This window comes from Balaenoptera musculus, chromosome 6, assembly GCF_009873245.2.
Source record: "Balaenoptera musculus isolate JJ_BM4_2016_0621 chromosome 6, mBalMus1.pri.v3, whole genome shotgun sequence".
Classification (NCBI taxonomy): Eukaryota; Metazoa; Chordata; class Mammalia; order Artiodactyla; family Balaenopteridae; genus Balaenoptera; species Balaenoptera musculus.
In genome coordinates, this window is record NC_045790.1 from 23,999,852 (window position 1) to 24,020,751 (window position 20,900).

Sequence of the window (20,900 nt, forward strand, 5' to 3'; positions counted from 1 at the left end):
TTTTGACTGCTCCACCTTTCTTCTACATTCCATTCTTTCCCTTATTAGTAACTGTCTGAATCTGTCCTTTGGAACTCAGGGATGGCCTGGGAGGCTGAAGTCTTTTGCCTGCAAAAAAAGCAGGGGACAGGGAAAGCCTTCTGTACCTAGCAGGGCCCTGCAGGGTGCTGCTTGGTTTCAAAATGGCAAAAAATGAAAAAAGATACCTGTTCCATTATGAATAAACTGGTGAACTCACTTTGGAAAAAATACGCTATTTGTCCTTTACAAAGGAAGCCCACATGATGGCAAGTAGGTTAACTAATGCAGAGACAGAAAATTCTATTCCATTAGGAGGACATTTTCTCAAGACTATAAGGATTTAGCAATTTGGACAATCTGATTTCGGCCATGAGCTTTCCCAGTTTTGCCCTTGAACCTCCACATACGCCAGGTATGAAGATGGCCTAAGACCCACAGTGTGGAGACACACCCGATCCAGGGTCTCTGGGCACCGAGGACCCTTGGACAAGCATTTCTCCCATATTTCTACCCTGCAGCAGGAAACCGATTGCTCTGTTCAAAGTCAGCTCAGGGAGCGCGCAGAGAGCGAAGGGAAATGTAGTCTCTCCCCTCCACCTTCCTCCTGGTCTCTAGGGGCTCCCTCTGCGCATGTGCAACTTAGGCCCCGCCTCTTCCCTTTTGCGTTCACAGGTCGGGAGAAGGGAAGATTGTGGAGCGTCTCTGTCGGGGTCGCAGGTGCGGGAACTGCGCAGCCGGGACGGGGACTTCGCGTGGCCTGGAGCTTTGCTGAGAGCCGCGTTCTTGTGGCGGGGGCGGAAGTGGTACGTCTCGGGCCGCCCTCCGGCCCAGGCGGGACCGCAGTGCCCGGGTCTGGCCTGGATCTCGGCCCTGGGAAGGTGGGTGGGGCGATCCCGGTTCGGGCCTTGTGGTCTCCGGGGCAGGTGGAGCTGAGACCCGTTAGGAGCGGGGACGGTGCGTGTGGGGACGGAATGCTAGGTCCCGCCTGCTTCTGACGGGGGGACGCCGGGGCGGACAGTGGGAGGGAAAGCGCGGTGGTCACGCTGGCCGTGAGCGGGCCAGAAAGCGCGGGCGGAGGGTGTGCTGGGCAGCCCTGCTCTGGAGCGGGAGAGACCCGGTCAGTTACAGCCGTGTCACCTGTACTGTGGGCGGGAGAAGTAACCTGGGGACGAGTCAGGTCTGCAGAGGAGGCTATGAATAATGCCTGCTTCATGGCGTTGTTCTGAGAATTCTATATGGGTCGTTTGGAAAAAGAGCCAAGTGCCAGGTACTAACCGTCGAAAAAGTGATAATGTTGTTATTTAGAAGGCACTTTGTTCTTTTCATTGGGTGGTTTACATAAGCCTCCCAATTATCTCGTGATAGCGGTATGAGCATCTGCATTAGACACACGTTAAGCAAAAAGCAAATCTGAGTCTCAGGTTGGTGAGGTGGTCCTGAGTTTGAGAGGGCCGGTGACTTCTCCAGGCTTAACCGGATTGTGACAGAGCCAGGAGTCGAACAGTCGTTCATACTGTTCAGTCATCAAAAGAAACTTATCAAGAGTCCCTTTTGAGAAAGTGCAGCCCACTTCAATAGTTTTTTTTAAAATTGCCTTAAAGCACCCCATCCTTTCTACTGGGGTTTTTGTGGATTCTCTAACTCAAGGGGTAAACAATTTTGCTGGGAAAATCGATAAAGAATACAGTCTGTGTCTCTTTTTCTACTGTTAATTTTTATGAAATAGTGTCATCCTTTGGTGTACTTCAGTCATCTGTTGTTAGGTTTCTGTTTGTATTGTTTAAATCACTTTAAATCAATAGACAGAATTGTTTTTACAAAATGAGAAGTGGTAGGTTTAAGGTCGTGCTCATTTCAAACTGGAAAATGGATAAGTGGTGCTTCCACTGTGTCCTTCCCTCGCCTTTCAAGGTCTAAGGGGAGGCTGTACAGAGGCTGCCCCTAGGCTGGGCTGCTGAGGTGATTGGGAGGTGAATGTAGGAACTATCAGGCAGGCCAGGTGTCCTAACCCTTTCCTCTTTCTGTCCCCCCAGCTGAATCTTCACCGTCCTCTACACCCTCCCAAAACCTACCGAAAATGAACATATCTGAGGTGAGCTCTTTATTCATCAGCTACTTTGTGCTGTGATAGATATAACTTGATTTCAGATTGCTCTCAGCTTGTGTTACACATCCTTTATCAGTGTAAGTTATTTCTCTTTTATAATCAGTTTAAGATTTTACTTGAGTCGTGAATCTACACTGAATTATATTGAACACCTTTTTGTATCTTTTGAAGTAAAGGTATAGCTTGTTTTCTTTAATCTACAAATACTAGATGTAGCTTAAGTGGATTTTAGAATGTTAACTTACTCTTGAATTCCTGTGTAGACCCTATTTGCTCATGGGTGTGTTTTTTTGTTTTTGTTTTTAAATTTGTAACTGACATCTTTTTGCTAATATCATATTTGAATTTTTATTCCTGTATTGACAAACTAGATTAGCCTATAATTTTGTTTTCTTGTATACCTGACCAACTGTGGTATCTCGGTTGTACTAGTCTTTTCAGGGCACTTTCCTGCTCTTTTCTCTTCTCCCCTCCCCTCCCTTCCCCTTTCCTTTCTCCTATCCCCCTCCCTCTCTTTCTGTCTCTCTCTCTCTCTATTTCATATGAGAAAATCACCTGCTATATATTTCCTTAAACTTACCTCTAAAATTGGGCTTTGTGAGTACATCTGCTTTTTTGTGTAGATGTAGATTATTGAATCACTTTATTTAAACAATCACAGATCTAGTCTGGTTTTCTATTTTTTTAATTACTACATTTTCAGAGAAAATTGTACATTTTTATCTGTTTTTAAATGTATTTCATAACCTTGTTGATTGTATTCTCATATCTGTTTTGTTATAGCTATAATTTCGGTTTTCATATATTTAAATTTTTTACTTAATACAGGGAATGCTGATCAGAAAGCAACCAAATGTGTTGCTGGTTGGCCCTGTCATAAATCTAGAATTTCAGAGTCTGAGGATGGGTTGGAAATTTGTACAGGTAGTGTATTCTAAATACTGAGTTGAGGGAGCGTACACTCAACCATTTTGCTGATTCCCACTTCAGTACACCAGCTGTCAGTTTCTTTTTTTAGATAGGTGATACGTTCCTCTGACTCTAAAATCTAAGCAGAAAGCAGACTCATTGAGGTCTGTGATCATTTTGAATTATTTTTTGTGGTTCAAAGAATGAATCAAGGTTATTGTTATTATTTTTTTCTAATGGAGTTTTTTAGTCTTGCATGATTTTTTGTCAGAATATACTTTCTCCATTGAATTGCCCAGACACCTAAATTAAAGAAATGTGTGTGTGCACATATGTTTGTATATATCATTTTTAGACTTTCTCTTCTTTTGATCTGTGTGTTTCACTTTTGTTAATATCACATACTATCTAGAGGTGGCTGTATGGTATGTCTTGAAATCAAGTAATATCAGCTCTCCAACTTTATTGTTTTTCAAAATGGTTTGCATATTCTAGGATGTTTGCCTTTTTACATAAATATTAAAATTAGGTTGTGAATCTAAAAGAACCTGGTAAGCTTTTAATTGTGATTTCATTGAATCTATAGACCTCTTTGTGGAGAACTGATACCTCCACCATATTGAACCTCCTAATCTATGAATTCAATATTTATCTCTGTTTACTAGGTTTTTTAGAGAATTTTGAGGTGAGAAAGGGCATCACCTGACTTATAATTTAAAATATAACTCTGAGAATGGACTCTAGTGAGACAGTGGTGGAAACAGAAGAGTTAGCAGGTTCTTTCAGTAATCCTTTCAAGAAATGATGATGTTAGCAGCTGTACTTTGAAGTGATCAAATTTTGAATGGATTTTGAAGGCAGAGCCAAATATATGAAAATGCCTGCTTCCCTAGGACATTGCATATAAAGAGTATACTGTCAGATATTTTTGATAATATGAAAAGATTTTCAGTTTTTGTCTTACATTTTTAACCATAAACTTGATAGGAATTAGTTCCAAAGGTATTTTCCATATCACTTAATTTTGAATTCTTCAGATTGATGAGAAATGTGCTTTCACAGACATCAGTGTCATTCAGGGACGTGACTGTGGAGTTTACCCTGGAGGAGTGGCAGTGTATGAGCTCTGCTCAGAGGACCCTGTACAGAGATGTGATGCTGGAGAACTACAGCCACCTTGTCTCATCGGGTGAGCCTACTTTATCATGCGACTCTGCCTAGAGTGCATGTGATTTTCTGCTGCTTCTTCCTTTTTTTAAAAAAAAAACACCTATATTGAGGTATAATAATTGAGTGAATTTTGAAAAATGTGTACAGCTGTACCAGTAAAATCATGATACAGATTATTTCTATCACGTGAAAATTTTCCACTGACTTTCTCAGTCAGTCCTCTCTTCCCACCCATTTTCTGATAATTATTGATCCACTTTCTATTTCAATACATTTGCCTTTTTTGAAATTTCACATACAATGTTGTGTACTATTTTTTTGTATGGCTTCTTTCATTTAGCTTAATTCTTTTGAGATTCATGGATGTTTGTTGTGTGTATCTGTATTTATTCTTTTTATTGACGAGTAGTGTTTTGTTCTATGCCATGTATTTTCAGTTGTTCATAAGACATTGAGGTCCTTACCAGTTTGGAGCTATCATAAGTAAAGGTGTTATAAATATTTAAGTCCATGTTTTCATTCCCTTGTGTAAAGACTCTAGTTGTGGTTTTCTGGGTCTCACGGCAAGTATTTGTACCTATAAGGATACCTGGTTTTATTGTGCTTCACTTTATTAGGCTTCCCAGATGTTACGTTTTTTACAAATGGAAAGTCTGTGGCAACCCCTTGGGTCTGACCACATTTATTGCTCCCAGTTTTCGAACAGCATTTGCTCACCTTTGTCTCTGTGTCATGTTTTGGTCTCATAACGTTTCAAACTCTTTCATTATTTTATTTGTTATGGTGATCTGTGATCTTTGATGTTATATTGTAATTGTTTTGGGGCATCATGAATTGCACCCATATGAGATGGCAAACTTAATTGATAAATATTGTGTGTGTTCACACTGCTCCACTAACTGGCCATTCCCCCATCACTCTCCCTCTCTTCAGGCCTCCCTATTCCCTGAGACACAATAATATTGAAATTAGGCCAATTAATAACCCTACAGTGGCCTGTAAGTGTTCAAGTGAAAGGAAGAGTTGCATGTCTCTTACTTAAAACTAAAAGCTAGAAATTATTGGTGAAGAAGGCACCTTGAAAGCCGAGATCAGCTGAAAGCTAGGCCCCTTGCACCAAACAGTCAGCTAAGTTGTGAATGCAATGGAAAAGTTCTTGAAGGAAAATAAAAGTGCTAACTCCAGTGAACACATGAATGATAAGAAAGTGAAACAGCTCAATTGCTGATATGGAGAACATTTTAGTGTCCTGGATAAAAGGTCAAACCAGCCACAACATTCCCTTAAGCCAAATACTAATCCAGGGCACAGCCCTAACTCTCTTCAATTCCATGAAGGCTGAGGGAGGCGAGGAAGCTGCAGAAGAAGAGGTTGAATCTAGTATAGTTTGGTTCATGGGGGTTAAGGAAAGAAGCCGTCTCTCTTAAGATGAATGTTCAAGGGGGATCAGCAAGTGCTGTTGAAAAAGATGCAGCAAGTTATCCAGAAGATCTAGCTAAGATGATTAATGAAAGTGGCTACACTACACAACACAGTTTCAATGTAGATGAAATACTCTTCCATTGGAAGAAGATGCCATCTAGGACTTTCAAAGGTAGAGAGAAGAAGTCAATGCCTAGCTTCAAAGCCCAGACTGACTCTCTTGTTAGGGACTAATGCAGCTGGTGACTTTAAGTTGAAGCCAATGCTCATTTACCATTCTGGAAATTCTAGGGCCTTTAGGAATTATGCTGAATCTCTTTTGCCTGTGCTCTGTAAGTGGAACAGCAAAGCCTGGATGACAGCACGTATGTTGACAACATGATTTACTGAGTATTTTAAGCCTGTTGTTAGACCTACTGCTCAGAAAAAAGATTCCTTTCAGAACATGCTCATTGATTATGCACCTGGTCACTCAAGAACTCTGATGGAGATGTACAATGTGGTTAGTATATTTATGCTTGCTAACACAACATCCATTCTGGAGCCCATGTGTTGAGTTGTTTTGACTTTCAAGTCTTATTATTTAAAAAATATATTTTGTAAAGCTATGGCTGCCATAGATAGTGATTCCTCTATAGATATGGGCAAAGTCAATTGAGAACCTTCTGGAAAGGATTGACCATTCTAGATGCCATTAAGAACATTTGTGATTCATGGGAAAAGGTCACAATATCAACCGGAACAGGAGTTTGGAAGAAGTCGATTCCAACGCTTATGGATGACTTTGACAGCTTCAAATTTTCAGTGAAGGAAGTAACTGCAGATGTGGTGGCAGAAACAATTAGAATTAGAAGTAAAATCTGAAGATATGTTTGAATTGCTTCAATCACATGATAAAAATTTAATGGATGAGGAGTTGGCTTCCTGAAGAAGCAAAGAAAGTGGTTTCTTGAGATGAAATCTACTCCTGGTGAAACCACTGTCCATAAATTTAAGGGTTTATTTCTGGCCTCTCAATTTTCCATTGTTCTCTGTTTTTATTCTTAATATGTCTATTCTTACACCAGTACTACCTTAATAGTATAGTATGATATTGTGATTTATAATAAGAAAGATATATTTGGTCTTCATCCCTGTTCCTGGCACAGAGTTCTAAAACCCTGGCAATTTCTTAAGTGGTACAGGAGATAGAGGCGTCTTACTCATAATGAGCCCCTTTCAACCATGCCTGAGTTCATGTTACTGAGGTGACTTTTGGAAACCCCCTGAGGATATAGGCTTGTTGCCAAGAATGCCAATCAAGTGGCTAGAGGGTTGGGACTTTCAGACCCACCCCCTGACCTGCAGGGAGGGAGGGGGCAGGGCTGGAGGTTGACTTAATTACTAATAATAATTATTCCTGTATAATCAAGTCTCCATAAAAATTTCTGAACTGTGGGGTTCAGAGAGCTTTGTTGTTGCTGAACACTTGTAGGTGGTGGGAGGTTGATGCTCCTGGACAGGGCATGGAAGCTTTGCCTTCTGCAGCTTTTTTGTCTGGCTGTTTCTGAGTTGTATGCTTTGTAATAAACCTGGCAATCTATTAATAGTAAGCAAACTGTTTTCCTGAGTTCTGTGAGGCATTCTAGCAAATTAAACCTGAGGACAAGGATGTGGGAACCTCCCATTTATAGCTAGTTGGTCAGTAGCACAGGTAGTAACCTGGGCTTGTAACTGACATCTGAAGTGTGAGGAGAGGCAATCTTGTGGACTCAACCCCTAGCCTGTGGGATCTGATGCAAACTCCAAGTAGATATGTCAGAACTGAATTGAATGTAGGACACCTTGCTGGTGTTGCAGAGTTGCTTGGTAGTGGGAAAAACCTCTACACACTCAGTGACCAGCAGTGAAGTAATATTGAGGCTACAGAAGTATTCTGTGAGTAGAGACAGTAATATAAATGAGAAACAGTAGTGTTTTCTGTAAACAGAGTAATTGAAAAGTGTGAGCTCTCCAGTTTTTTTCTTTGTCAATTTCTGTAAAAGAATGGAGCTGTGATTTTGTTAGTGGTTCCATTGAATCTGTAGCTCAATTTCTGGAGTATTGCCATCTTGACAACATTAACTCTTCTGATCCATGAAGACTGAGATTATCTGTCTTTCTATTTATTTAGGACTTTTAAAATTTATTGTAATGATATTCTGTAGATTTAAATGGTCAAATTTTATACTTTTGTTAAAGTTATTTTAAGTGTTGTATTCTTTTTGATGCTATTTTAAATGAAATTGTTTTTATTTTTCATTTTAGGCTTGTTCATTGCTAGTGCATGGAAATACACCTGAGTTTTGCATATTTACCTTGTATTCTGCAACCTTGTTGAACCTGGTTATTAGCTTTTGGAGGTTTGTTTACTTTTGGAATCCTCAGGGTTTTCTATACTGATTTGGTTTACCTTGCCCTTCCTTTCTTTACTGTTTTATGATAAATTTAAGCTCATGAATTGAGACTTGGTTTTGCTTTTTTAATGTAAGCATAAGGTGCTATATTTTCCTTTGAAAACTGCTTTAGCTGCATCACACAAGTTTTGATGTTGTGTTTTTATTTTCATTTAATCCAAGATATTTTTTTAAATGCCTGGTAATTTCCTGTTTGATCCATTGGTTTTGTAGAATTTGTTTACTTTCTAAATATTTGTTTCATAATTTCTTACTGTTATAATTTTTATATCCTTTTTTGTTTGTGTGTTACTCTGGATAATATTTCATGCATGATTCAATCTTATTAAAGGTACTGAAATTTGTCTTAGGGCCTAACATATGATCCTGGGGAATGTTCCATATGTGACTGAAAAGGGTATTTTTTCTAGATAGGGATTAGTTCCAGTGGGCTGATTGTATTGCTTAAAGCTTCTATATCCTTTTAATATCTTATCTACTTGTTCTATTAAATACTGAGAAAGGAATGTGAGTATCCAAGTCTAATTTATTTGTATCTTCTCTCCTTTTTAATAGGATTTCCTTCATGCATTTTGAAACTCTGTGTTTAAGTAGTAAACCACTTAGGATTGTTATATCCTCTTGGTGAATTTTCCCTTTTAGCGTTTTGCAGTTTTTATTGATATCCCTGGTAATCTTTCTTTCTCTGAATTTTGTTTGATACTGTATAGTCAGTCAGACTTTCATTTGCTTATTGTGTGCTTCGTATGATATATACTTTTCTCTGTCCTTTTATTTCTAACCTATCTTTGTCTTTATATTCACAGTCGGTTTCTAAGAGACAGCAAGGTTGTCTTGATTTTTATCCACTCTGACAATTTTTGTGTTTTAGGGAAATGTTCACATCACTTATATTTAATGTTATCTTTGTGGTTGATACCTTCTATTTTTTTCTGTCTTTATTTTTTTTTTCCTTTTCCCTGGCTTCTCTGTGCTTTTTGTTTTTTAATTTTTGGCCACACCACATGGCATGCGGGATCTTAGTTCCCCTACCAGGGACCAAACCCACGTCCCCTGCAGTGGAAGCGCAGAGTCTTAACCACTGTACTGCCAGGGAATTTCTTGTGCTTATTTTTAATGAATCTCTTTTACCCACTTTTGGCTTCTATGATATGTACTTTTTGTTTTCTAGTGGTTGATAAATATACATCTCTGAAGTATCAGTCTACCTTCAAGTAATACTTGTTACTTCAACTATGTCATAAGAATATTACAACAGAATATTTTCACTTTCTTTCACCCTTTGTGTTATTGTTGTTATTGATTTTATTTCTACATATCTGGTAATCCCCATAATGCATTGTTATCTTCTTATAGTGTTATTTTCACTTCAATATATTTTTAAAATGAGAACAATATTTTATTTACATATCGTCCATTTACAGTTCTCTGTATTTCTTTGTGTAGATTCAAATTTACACTTTGTATCATTTTTTTTAAGTCTAAATGACTTATTTTAACTTTTCTTTTAGATCAGGTCAGCTGGCAGTGGGTTTTATTTATTTATTTATTTGTTTGTCTTAAAACAGCATTATATTTTTTGATATGTACTAGCGCTCTGAGTTCTGTTTGAGTTCGCTCAAAATTCCAAATAACTGGTTTGGGGAGAGAAGAGCCTCATTTGATTTGGGGGCTGTTGAAACTTAATATTTAATTTTGGGTCCTTTTTTTAGCTGAGAAACTTGATAAGGTGAATGATACACTGAATGTGTAAGATAAGTATGAACAGTTTGAAAATCTTATGTTTGGGCATGTTGACTCTTTTTTAAGCTGCCATTTAGAATAAATCAAAGGGGAACAGAAATGTCTGCTATTCTAATATTAAAGACTTTTGAATCGTCTTGGAATTGGTTAGAAGTGCAATCTCTCATATGTCATCCCAGAACAACTTAATGGAGTGCTCAGTTGGCCGGGTGCCCATTGAAATTTATGAGGAATTCTTGGAGGCACTGAATGTGGCAGGTCTATTGAGACCATATAGTCCTTTGACCTAGGAGGCCAGTGATGTTTCAGAGTGCCTTTGAGGTCAAAAATTGTGATAATGACACTAAGATATTAGCCTTTTTCACCATTCACAAGTAAACAATGGAGTTTTCAAGTAACTGCGTGGCTGGACATGATAGAACGAATAGAGCAGGAGCACGGGAGAACCTAGATGTCTTATTAAAGAGATCTGTGTCAGTTTTTATTTCTATTGTAAATATTGGTAATCCATATCACAAAATCTTTTAGAGTCTTTCAGTGTTTTTTCCCCCAGGTGATATATTTTCCTGCCTTTACTTCCAATTTGTGACTTTTTTTTATAACTTTGTTTTCTCACCATGTTCCTGTTTTCTCACCATGTTCCTGTTTTCTCTATCTTCATTAACATGTGGAGTGTATTAATAATAGCAGTTTTAACGTCCTTGGAGGCTAATTTAATCTCAGGTTACATTTCTTCTTCTGTCCCATTGATTGACTTGTCTCCTTGTCGTGAATCATGTTTTCCTTCTTTTCATACTTGGTCTCTATTGATAGTGTGCTGCATACTGTGAATTTTACACTGTTGGCTGCTAGATTGTCTTGTGTTTGTTTAAATACTTTGGGTTATTCCCTGGGGGGGGGAGTAGTAAATGACTTGGAGGCATTCCTGAGGGGGAGTAGTAAATGACTTGAGAGTAATTTTAATCCATTAAGTGCTGGCTTGTAATTAAGCAGATTAAATTAATTCAAAGTTTGCTTGTTATTTCAGGTCTAGAACATTCTTTAGTTTAGGACTAATTTGGTCACAGTAGTGGGACAGTAATACTCTTGTGAACAGAGTGTCTAATACCTCATGTATTCCTTATGTATTAGAAGATCTTTCCACTCTTTCTAAATATCCTGTCTGTGTTTATGCTTTGGGAATTTTTCCACCTATTGCATTTGGGTTCTTTTCCTCCACTGTTGGAAGTTTTCTTATATGAATGTACAAATTTTACTCAAGGTGACCTTTCTGTTAGAGCTTCCTGATTCTCTCTCAGTGTACCTCTTTCCTCTGAAATTTTTTACTCCAGAAATTCTAATTGTTTTGGCTTTCCTGAACTCCCAACGTTGCTTTCTGTAGTTACTGAGATCAGCAGGCTGTGATTCGGTGTCTTCTTCCTGTACCATAACCTAGAAATTCTATTTCTTTCCCTCCTCTCAGAGATCCTTGTCTTCCAGTGCCATTGTCCAGTGTGTAATGCCTAAAGGTCATTATTTCATTGATTTTGTATGGTTTCCATTTGTTTGGCATGTAGAATTATTCCTCTTACACCATCGTGGCCATGACTGGAAGTTCCTATGCAGAGCCTTATTTAAACCTCTGCACATGTAGACTCAATGTTATGTATCCTTATGATTCAGGGGTTTAAGGAGATCAATTTCTTTTTAGATTCAGAAAAAACAACATTGTAGTTTCCTCTCCAAAGGAAAGGTCACATGAGCACCATAACTATGCTACTCCCTAGAACTATTCCTTCCTTCACATTCATATGCATTAAAGCCAATGCAGCTGATCCAAATCCTAAATTATTTCCCATTTGCAGGATATTGTTTAACAAAACCAGATGTAATCATCAAGTTGGAGCAAGACGATCCATTGTTGTTAGAGGAAGAGATTCTAAGCAAGAGCCATGCAGGTGAGTTATTGAGTATAGTAGACAGGTCTCCAGGGGAAATAGGATCCAAAGTGGTCACTTAGAGGTGGACACCAGGAAATTGTTTAAATGCTTCCCTTTTTGAGGACTTATATCTTGAAGTTTAGAAAGAGTAGACCTAATATGATGTAGTAAGGGAGTGTGTAAGAAAAGGGATAAAATATAAGCACGTTGATGTTCTCACTTTGCAGACAGTAAAATGGAAGATAGAAATCCACCTACATAGATGGTAACTTTAAATATGAATGATATAAGCATTTCCGTTCAAACATAAAATTTACTGATCTTTCATGTGGGTAATTTTCTTCAGTTTTATGCACTGCTACCTTAGATAGAAATCAAGAGTCAGTAAATGTGTTTGCTCCTGGTTTCTCTATTGTTTCTCTAGCCTGTTTAATTATCTCTACCCTAGCGCCATTTCATATTGATTATAGCACCTTTATAGCATGTTTTAATAATGAGCTGATCAAATTTCAAAATAATACTCATGAGATTTTGTTTGGCATTATGCTAAACCTTGAATTTAACTTTGAAAAATTGAATTTAACCTTAACTAAGATCAGTGAGTCCTGAATTATTTTTAAATGTTTACTTAATTTACAATTTTTTATTTCTAATTTTCCAAATTAATTTTAGGTATGTCTGTGATACAGTCTAATAGCATTTTCTTTTAGTAGTTGACCTTAGCCCATTCATATTGATTGACTGTCTGTTACTTCTATAATGCAAACTTATGTATAATGTTACAGAAACTCTTTTCAATAGTAGGCCTATTTCCTTCGCTTTTTAAAATAAGTGTATTTTTCTCCCGGTAATTTAGTTAAGTTGTACTTTGGCTTAAGTGACCTTAAAAATTGTAATCTTAGGACTTCCCTGGCAGTCTAGTGGTTAAGACTCTGTGCTTCCACTGTAGGGGGCATGGGTTCAGTCCCTCATCAGGGAACAAAGGTCCCACATGCCATGCGGTGTGGCCACAAAAAAAAATTATAATCTCATGTAATGGCTTAATCATCTATTTATTTAGACAGTATCTAATAATCACCTGATATGAAACCAGTTATGAAACTAAAATGCTTATTTTCTCTTCTGTCCCATATTTTAATACCCAACTTTAGTTTCTGTTATAATCTCTTAATTTTTAGCTTTTGAATATCAAATATGACTCTTAATTGATTTTAAAAGTATATATTTTGGTTCCTAGTTTTTCACAATGAGAAAAACATCAGGATTACGTCTCATTGCTTTTGTTACATCTTCCTCCTCCACATATTGGACATATTTTTTCTAAACGTCCAAATTCTTAAGGCCTCTAAAAGAGAGTTGTAAAACAGTACAGAAATGAGAGCAAATAATTACTCTAAATTTTATGAGTGATGTGACCTGTAATGATGCAGAAACTTGCGCTTAAGAAAGTTCTGAAGTTTCCCTGATCCAGTCATATTCTATTTCTTGATGAGGATGATAGTTCCATGGGTGGTCACTCTGTGGTATTATTATAATGGACAGAATAGTTGTATGTATATTTATGCTAAATTTCACATTTTTATAAACATGAGGAGACAAATCAGACAGTGAGAGATGATATTTGTTACAAATGTATTTCAGAAAGGATTTGTTTCTATAACAGATAAAGAATTCAGATCTCAAGACAAGTATCTTCTTAGTATGGCCTTCTGTGACTATTATATTTAAAATGTCACCCCTGTCCTTTCTTCTGTTTTATTTTTCTCCAAACCACTCATCACCTAATATACAATTGTCAGATATTTTGTTTTCTGTCTGTCTCTTTCCACTGGAATATGAGCTCTCTGAGAGCAGATATTTAAAATATTTTATTCACTGATTCAGCACCTGAGACAAAAACTTGGGACTCAAATGTATGTTAAGTATTAAACTACTGAAATTGTGAGTAAAAAGTCAAGCAACCCATTAAAAAAAGAGTCAAAGTCCATAAACAGGCATTTCTCAAAGAAAGGAATAAATGGAATTTATGAGAAAAAGTACTCAATTTTGGTAATGTGGGAAGTACAAATTCAGATTGGATCTCATATAGTATGATTTTATATGCACTCAATTCTCAAACATGAAGAGGTCTTATGATTCCAAGAGTATGAGGATATCATGCAGGGAAGCATCTACAAAGCATGTAGCAGAATTAATTGGTGTAAGTATTTGGGAAAACAGATTAGCATTTTCTTTGAAGTTTAACATGCCTGGGACTTCCCTGGTGGTCTAGTGGCTAAGAGTCCGTGCTCCCAATGCAGGGGGCCTGGGTTCAATCCCTGATCAGGGAACTAGGTCCCACATGCCACAACTAAGAGTTCACATGCCACAACTAAAAGATCCCGCATGCCACAACTGAAGATCCCACACGCTGCAACTGAAGATCTCACATGCCGCAACTAAGACCTGGCACAGCCAAATAAATAAATATTAAAAAAAAAAAAAAAAGTTTAACATACCTGTATCCCATGACTCAGCAGTTTCACTCCCAGGTTTATCTTCTAGAGTTTCCTGCACTTTTTCACTGGGAGACAAAAATAAGACTTTCTTCATACAACATTTATAAAAAGCCCAAATCTGCAAAGAACCTCAATACTTATTCACAAGTGAACTTAAAACTAAATCATGATGTAGTAATAAAACGGAACATTGTACACTGTAGGGCAATCATGTTCTATGAATCTAAAATGAAAATTGTGCATATGAAATCAAGCAGAAAATGTTTATAGGTAGAAAAATGCCATACAAATAATGGTCAGAAACATAATAAACTGAATAGTGCCTCATTATTTGGAATAAGAATGTTAAAACATACACACATACACAAATTAAGATATATGTAAAACTAATGTGTGTGTATAAATAATTTGGTGTATTGTAATGCACCAAAAAAGAATATTCCCTATTCCTCCCTCCTCTAGGATGTAATATATAATTAATATTGTACAGTTACATTGGGGTTGACAATAGAGCCAGGTAGGTGAGAGGTATTTCATGTTTATTGATGCACCAGTCAAATTTCTTTGACTTCTGAATCATCCTGTATATTGGCATTGAACCTGAGCCAGTGTAACCAAGAGTGGTCTGGGTAGCTCTGAAGCATACTGCATTTTTAAAGACTACTGATTTATTTTATATCACAGAGGGGTGCAAAAATAATCACAGAATGAGAGTTCTGTTCCAGATTTAGGAGCACAGAGTTGCATGAAATATATTTTATAGGATCTAAAATGGTATCAGTTGAGAGACAAGCCATTATTTTAGGGATAGCTAAAAAACTGTGGACATGCCATAAATTTTAAGATGCATCCTGATTGAGTGATGGTAATTTGCTTAAAAATGTGTGCCTCAATGTGCATGTGTGCTCTCCGGGTATTCATTATTAAGGTAAATGGTATAGGCAGCATGTATTGTGAGAGTATAAATTACTGGTGGGAACCTCTTAGAAGGTATTTTCTTGGTCAAGTTTAGAGAATAGCATTGCCTCAAAAAATATCTAGATTAATCGTTAGTCCTTAAGTTGGGATGTAGGGTTATGTAGAGAAAGGATGTGGGTAGAAGATAATTGTTGAAAATGAAAAATATTATTGTTGTTAAGGAACCACTGATGGGAGACAAATAGCCTGGCCAGGCTAGATTGGAAAACATCGTGGAGTTGTGGAATGATAGCTAGAATATCTCATGTGCCTAAAGTTGGTAAAAATGGTTGTTTTCCAAAATGATGCCACTTAACTCTTTTTATCTGTGGTATTTAGAGCAGTGTGTTCAGTGCCATCTTAGGTTTTAGCATAGGGCTGGCATTTTATGTAGAAAGTGAAAATAGCCTAGGTAAGAGCAATCAAATATATGAAAGAAACTTTTATGAGAAATGAATAAAATGTGCATTTCTAAACAGGCTTTTGGAAACAGGTTGAAACGTGATATTAAAGGATCTCAGTTAATAGAAACTGTATATTCAGAAGTAGATGGAATGCTTACATAGAGATTAGTCCTGGTTAAGACTAGTTTTAGGGGGAATACCCTGGTGGTCCAGTGGTTAAGACTGCAGGGGGCACGGGTTTGATCCCTGGTCAGGGAACTAAGATCCTGCATGTAGTGCTGTGTGGCAAAAAACAAAAACAAAACAAAATAAAACAAAAAAAACTAGTTTCAGGAGAGTGAGTGATCATAATGAAAGGGGAAACTTGTGACTTGATATTCAAGAGAAGTTTGTTGTTGACCAACACTGATATAATAAACTAAGGCATCAGAGCCAGCATACAGAAGTGAATTCATTCCAGGTCAATATATGGCTTTACCTCTCATCAGTTTTACACTTCTTGTACATTTGTAATTCTGTGAATAACTCCAGGAGGATTTGAGCTTGAGCTATAGAATTGTTTCTTTTTTTTTAAAAATTAATTAATTAATTAATTTATGGCTGTGTTGGGTCTCCGTTTCTGTGCAAGGGCTTTCTCCAGTTGTGGCAAGCGGGGGCCACTCTTCATCGCAGTGCGCGGGCCTCTCACCATCGTGGCCTCTCCTGTTGCGGAGCACAGGCTCCAGACGCGCAGGCTCAGTAATTGTGGCTCACCGGCCCAGCTGTTCCGCTGCATGTGGGATCCTCCCAGACCAGGGCTCGAACCCGTGTCCCCTGCATTGGCAGGCAGATTCTCAACCACTGCGCCACCAGGGAAGCCCCTAGAATTGTTTCTTTAATCAGAAGAAAATCAGTGCAATTATGAATTTATTTCAGTGTTGACGTGTAGAATAGAAAAGAGGGAACTCCAGCTGGAAGCTTGTAGACTAAGTAAGTTCCTACCATCGTAATCTTTAGTTGGAAGTATAAGGACCTAGACATTGATATTCTTTCTCAGTCCAATCCCTTCTCTGATATATTGTTTGAAAACCCTTACTGACTGATTTTTCTTTTAGTTCTACTTATTGCTTATAATCAGTCATCCCAATGTCTCATTTCCGGTTGCCTGAGTGAATCACTTCTGAGAGTCCTCTATTAGCTATTTACTGTTCATTTCCTTATTTTTAAAATGCCAGCTATATAGAGATAATCATCATAATTTTGGTGTCCTTTTTTCTCAAGGAGTATAGGAAACATACATTTGGAATTTATTTATTTTGGAAAGATGTGGTGGCTAGAAACCAAAGAGTCAAATACAATATAGGGCATATATATAAAGGCTGCATCCTGTAAGAAATGTGTTTTAAGGCTTATAAGGCATTTTTATTTTCTTTATTTTATAAGACTGCAAACTTGATAACCTCTTAGAGAAAAGCCTGGCAAATCAAGGAAAACATTTGCAGCAAGACTTTTTTACTCAACTTCAGAATACAGACACAGGTGAGAAAACTTTCAGCCAGAAGTCACACTGCAGAGAACATCAGAGTACTCACTCAGAAATAAAGCCCTTTGAAATTGGAAGTAACTTAAGCCCTAATGCAGCCCTTACCATATCCCAGAAACTTGACACAAAGAAGAGCTTCTGTGATGATACCATATTTTGGCAAACCTTATACCCTCAGACTACCTTTACTGTACATCAGAGAACTCAAATGAGTGTGAAACCCTATGAAGAATGTGGAAAATCCTTCTCTAGGAAGTCATACCTCATTGGACATCAGAGAACTCATAGTAGGGAGAGACCTTATGCATTCAATGAATGTGAGAAAACTTTTACCCACATGTCATACCTCAGAGAACATCAGAGAAGTTGCATAGGGGAGAAACCCTATGAATGTATTGAATGTGGGAAAGCTTATGGCCATAAATCAACCCTAAAAAGACATCAGAGAACTCACACAGGGGAGAAACCCTATGAGTGTAGTAAATGTGGAAAAGCCTTCTATAGAAATTCTCACCTCACTGAGCATCAGAAAAGTCACACAGGGGAGAAACGCCATGAATGTACTGAATGTGGGAAAGCTTTTACACACATATCATACCTCAGAAAACATCAGAGACGTCACACAGGGGCGAAACGCTATGAATGTGGTGAGTGTGGAAAATCTGTCTGTAGGAAGTCATACCTCATTGTGCATCAGAGAATTCACACAGGGGAGAAAGCCTATGACTGTAATAAATGTGGGAAAACTTTTAGACATAAGTCATCCCTAAAAATACATCAGCGTACTCACACGGGGGAAAAACCCTACGAGTGTAATAAATGTGGAAAATCCTTCAATAGAAAAAGTTACCTCAGTGATCATCAGAGAAGTCACACAGGGGAGAAACCCTATGATTGTAATAAATGTGGAAAATCCTTCCATAGAAAGAGTTATCTCACTGAGCATCACAGAATTCACACTGGGGAGAAACCCTATGAGTGTAACAGATGTGGGAAATCTTTCTATAGAAAGTCTTACCTCATTCTGCATCAGAGAAGTCACACAGGGGAGAAACCCTATGAGTGTAACAAATGTGGAAAATCCTTCTATACAAATTCTTACCTCACTGAGCATCAGAGAAGTCACACAGGGGAGAAACCCTATGAGTGTAACAAATGTGGAAAGTCCTTCTATAGAAAGACTAACCTCACTGAGCATCAGAGAAGTCACACAGGGGAGAAACCCTATGAGTGTAACAACTGTGGAAAGTCCTTCTATAGAAAGTCTAACCTCATTGAGCATCAGAGAAATCATACAGGGGAGAAACCCTATGAATGTATTCAATGTGGGAAGGCTTTTAACTGGAAGTCATTACTAAATAGACATCAGAGAATTCATACTGGGGAGAAACCCTATGGATGTAATGAATGTCAGAAAGTTTTCACCTATAAAGTCAACCTCAGGTTACATCAGAGGGTCCACACATGAGAGAAACCCTATGAATGTAATACATGTGAAGTATCTCTCTCTAGGAAGTTTCACTTCACTCGGCATCAGAGAATTCACACAGGACAGAAACCTTAGGAGTGTAACAAGGGTGGAAAATCCTTCAAGAGAAATTCTCATCTACCTCTGCATCATAGAATTCACACGGGAGAAACCCTGTGAATGGATTGAATGTGAGAAAGCTTTTAGCCAAATGCCAGTCCTAAACACTTCAGAGAGCTCACACTGGGGAGAAATCCTATTATTAATGTGGGAACGTTTTCATCTACAAACAACCTCAGAGTACGTCAGACAGTCGCCACGTAGGAGAAACCCTATGAATGTAATGGATATGGGGAAACTTTGACTGGAAGTGCAGCATCAGAGAACTCAGGGGAAGATCAATGAATATAATAAACGTGGAAATTTTCCCTTCGAGAGATCAACTATCAATCAACAAAACTCACAGAGAAATCCCTCATGTGTATTGTGTATGGATAGTGTTTCAACCAGATTTCAGCCCTCATTGGACATTAGAGGACTCACACAAGAGGTAAATCCTTGAAATTAATCACTTATGAACAGTCTTTCCGCCAGACTACTCAGTGGGTGTTAGAAATTTACACAGGAGAAAATGCCTGTGAAGGAAATGGATAAGGAAAACTTTTCTCCCCAAAGACCACCTTCAATTTAATTGTACTGGAATCCAACATGAGGGTTGTGGGAATTATGCACTTTTTATGCAAAAACTATCATCATGTAAATACGTTAGAGGATACATTTGGTTAGTTAAAATACATATGTTCCTATTTTTTCCTACTGTCTTCTGGTCAGTGTATATAAGGAAGACCATTGTTACTGAATTGCCTCTTCAAGAAAGAAGCCAAACAATGTTTTCTGCAAGACTTTTATTGTCTCAAGGTCAGCAGTGCATTTAGTGTGAATATTAGATTCATTATGTAAAAGTCATAAGCACAGTTGTTGGGAGAACAAATCTGAGTCAATCGAGGAGTTGCTGTGAGCAGTGGTACTCAATATTTACACTGTAAACAGAAAAAGAAGTTGTATTTTCATTCTCCTTTAGTTCAAAATATTTTAAAATTATCTGGGAGTTTTTTGACCCACACGTTATTTAGAAATGTGTTGTTCAATCTGCAGATATTTTCATATTTATAGCCATGATTTATTAATGACTAGCTTCATTGTCTTGTCATATGAGAAAATACTTTGTATGATTTCTGCTCTTAAATTTGTTGAATTGTGCTTTCTGACCCCAACTATTTCCTATCTCAAAGTGCCATCTGAGCTTAAAAATGTGTATTCTGCTGTTGTAGAATAAAGTATTCTATAAATGTTGATTAGATCCCATTGACTGATGGTGCTGCTCAGTTCTGCTATGTCCTTGTTTTGACTGATGAATCCATGAAGTACAAATGGAAGTTTGTTGAAATCTCAGACTATAATTGTTATCAGTTCTTGCCTCACCAATTTGGATGATCTGTTTTTAGGCACACACTCTTAAGGATTGTTATATCTCCTTCTTGTCTCTACCCCTTTGTCATTATGTAATGCTCCTCTTTATTCCTGATAATTTTCCTTTCTTAAAGTCGGCTTTGTCTGAAAGTAATAAAGCTACTCTAGTTTTCTTTTGGTTTGTGTTAGTATGACATTTTTTTCTTCATCCCTTTACTTTTAATATATCTCTTTTTATATTCACAGGGGTTTTGTACAGGTAGCATATTTGGGTCTTTTTTTAATCCACTCTGAGATTGTTTTTTCATTGGTACATTTAGATAATTCACATATATCTGCCATGTTTTAAAATATTATCTATTCATTGTACTTTTTCATTCTCTTTTTCTTCCTTGTATAATTTTAACTGTGTATTTTATATGATTGCATTTTCTTTCTTCTTGGCATATCAATTATAATTTTTAAAGCTTTAGTAGTTGCCCCAGAATACAGTATACACTTAAAGGTAATTCAAGTAACCTTCAAATAATACTCTGTATGCTGGAGGCTTGGACAGGATATATCTAGATATTTTTATTTATATATGACTTGGTATTCTCTGGCTTCCTGGATCTGGGGTGGGAGTGTGTCACTAATTTTGAAAAACTCAGCCATTATTTTTTGTTGTTTATTTTTTGTTAAGATCCACGCGGCTTGCGGGATCTTAGTTCCCTGACCAGGGATTGAACCCAGGCCACAGCAGAAAGTGCTGAGTCCTAATACTGGACCACCAGGGAACTCCCCTAATTTGTTTGTTTTTTCTTCTTCTGGAATCCTAATTATATGTACCTTCCTTCCTTTGTAATTGTTCTCACA

At 37.6% G+C, this 20,900-nt stretch overlaps 1 protein-coding gene across 1 annotated transcript; it reads left to right on the forward strand.

Annotated features, from left to right (window-relative positions):
- The first annotated feature begins 684 nt into the window (after positions 1 to 684).
- LOC118896859 (zinc finger protein 883-like) lies at positions 685 to 20,220 on the forward strand. The gene is given in 6 exon segments (XM_036855382.1): positions 685 to 738; positions 2,055 to 2,113; positions 4,100 to 4,226; positions 11,652 to 11,744; positions 17,008 to 18,488; positions 18,490 to 20,220. Coding segments are annotated over 5 exon segments (2,166 nt in total). The 5' UTR covers positions 685 to 738; positions 2,055 to 2,098; the 3' UTR covers positions 18,940 to 20,220.
- The last annotated feature ends 680 nt before the right edge of the window (positions 20,221 to 20,900 follow it).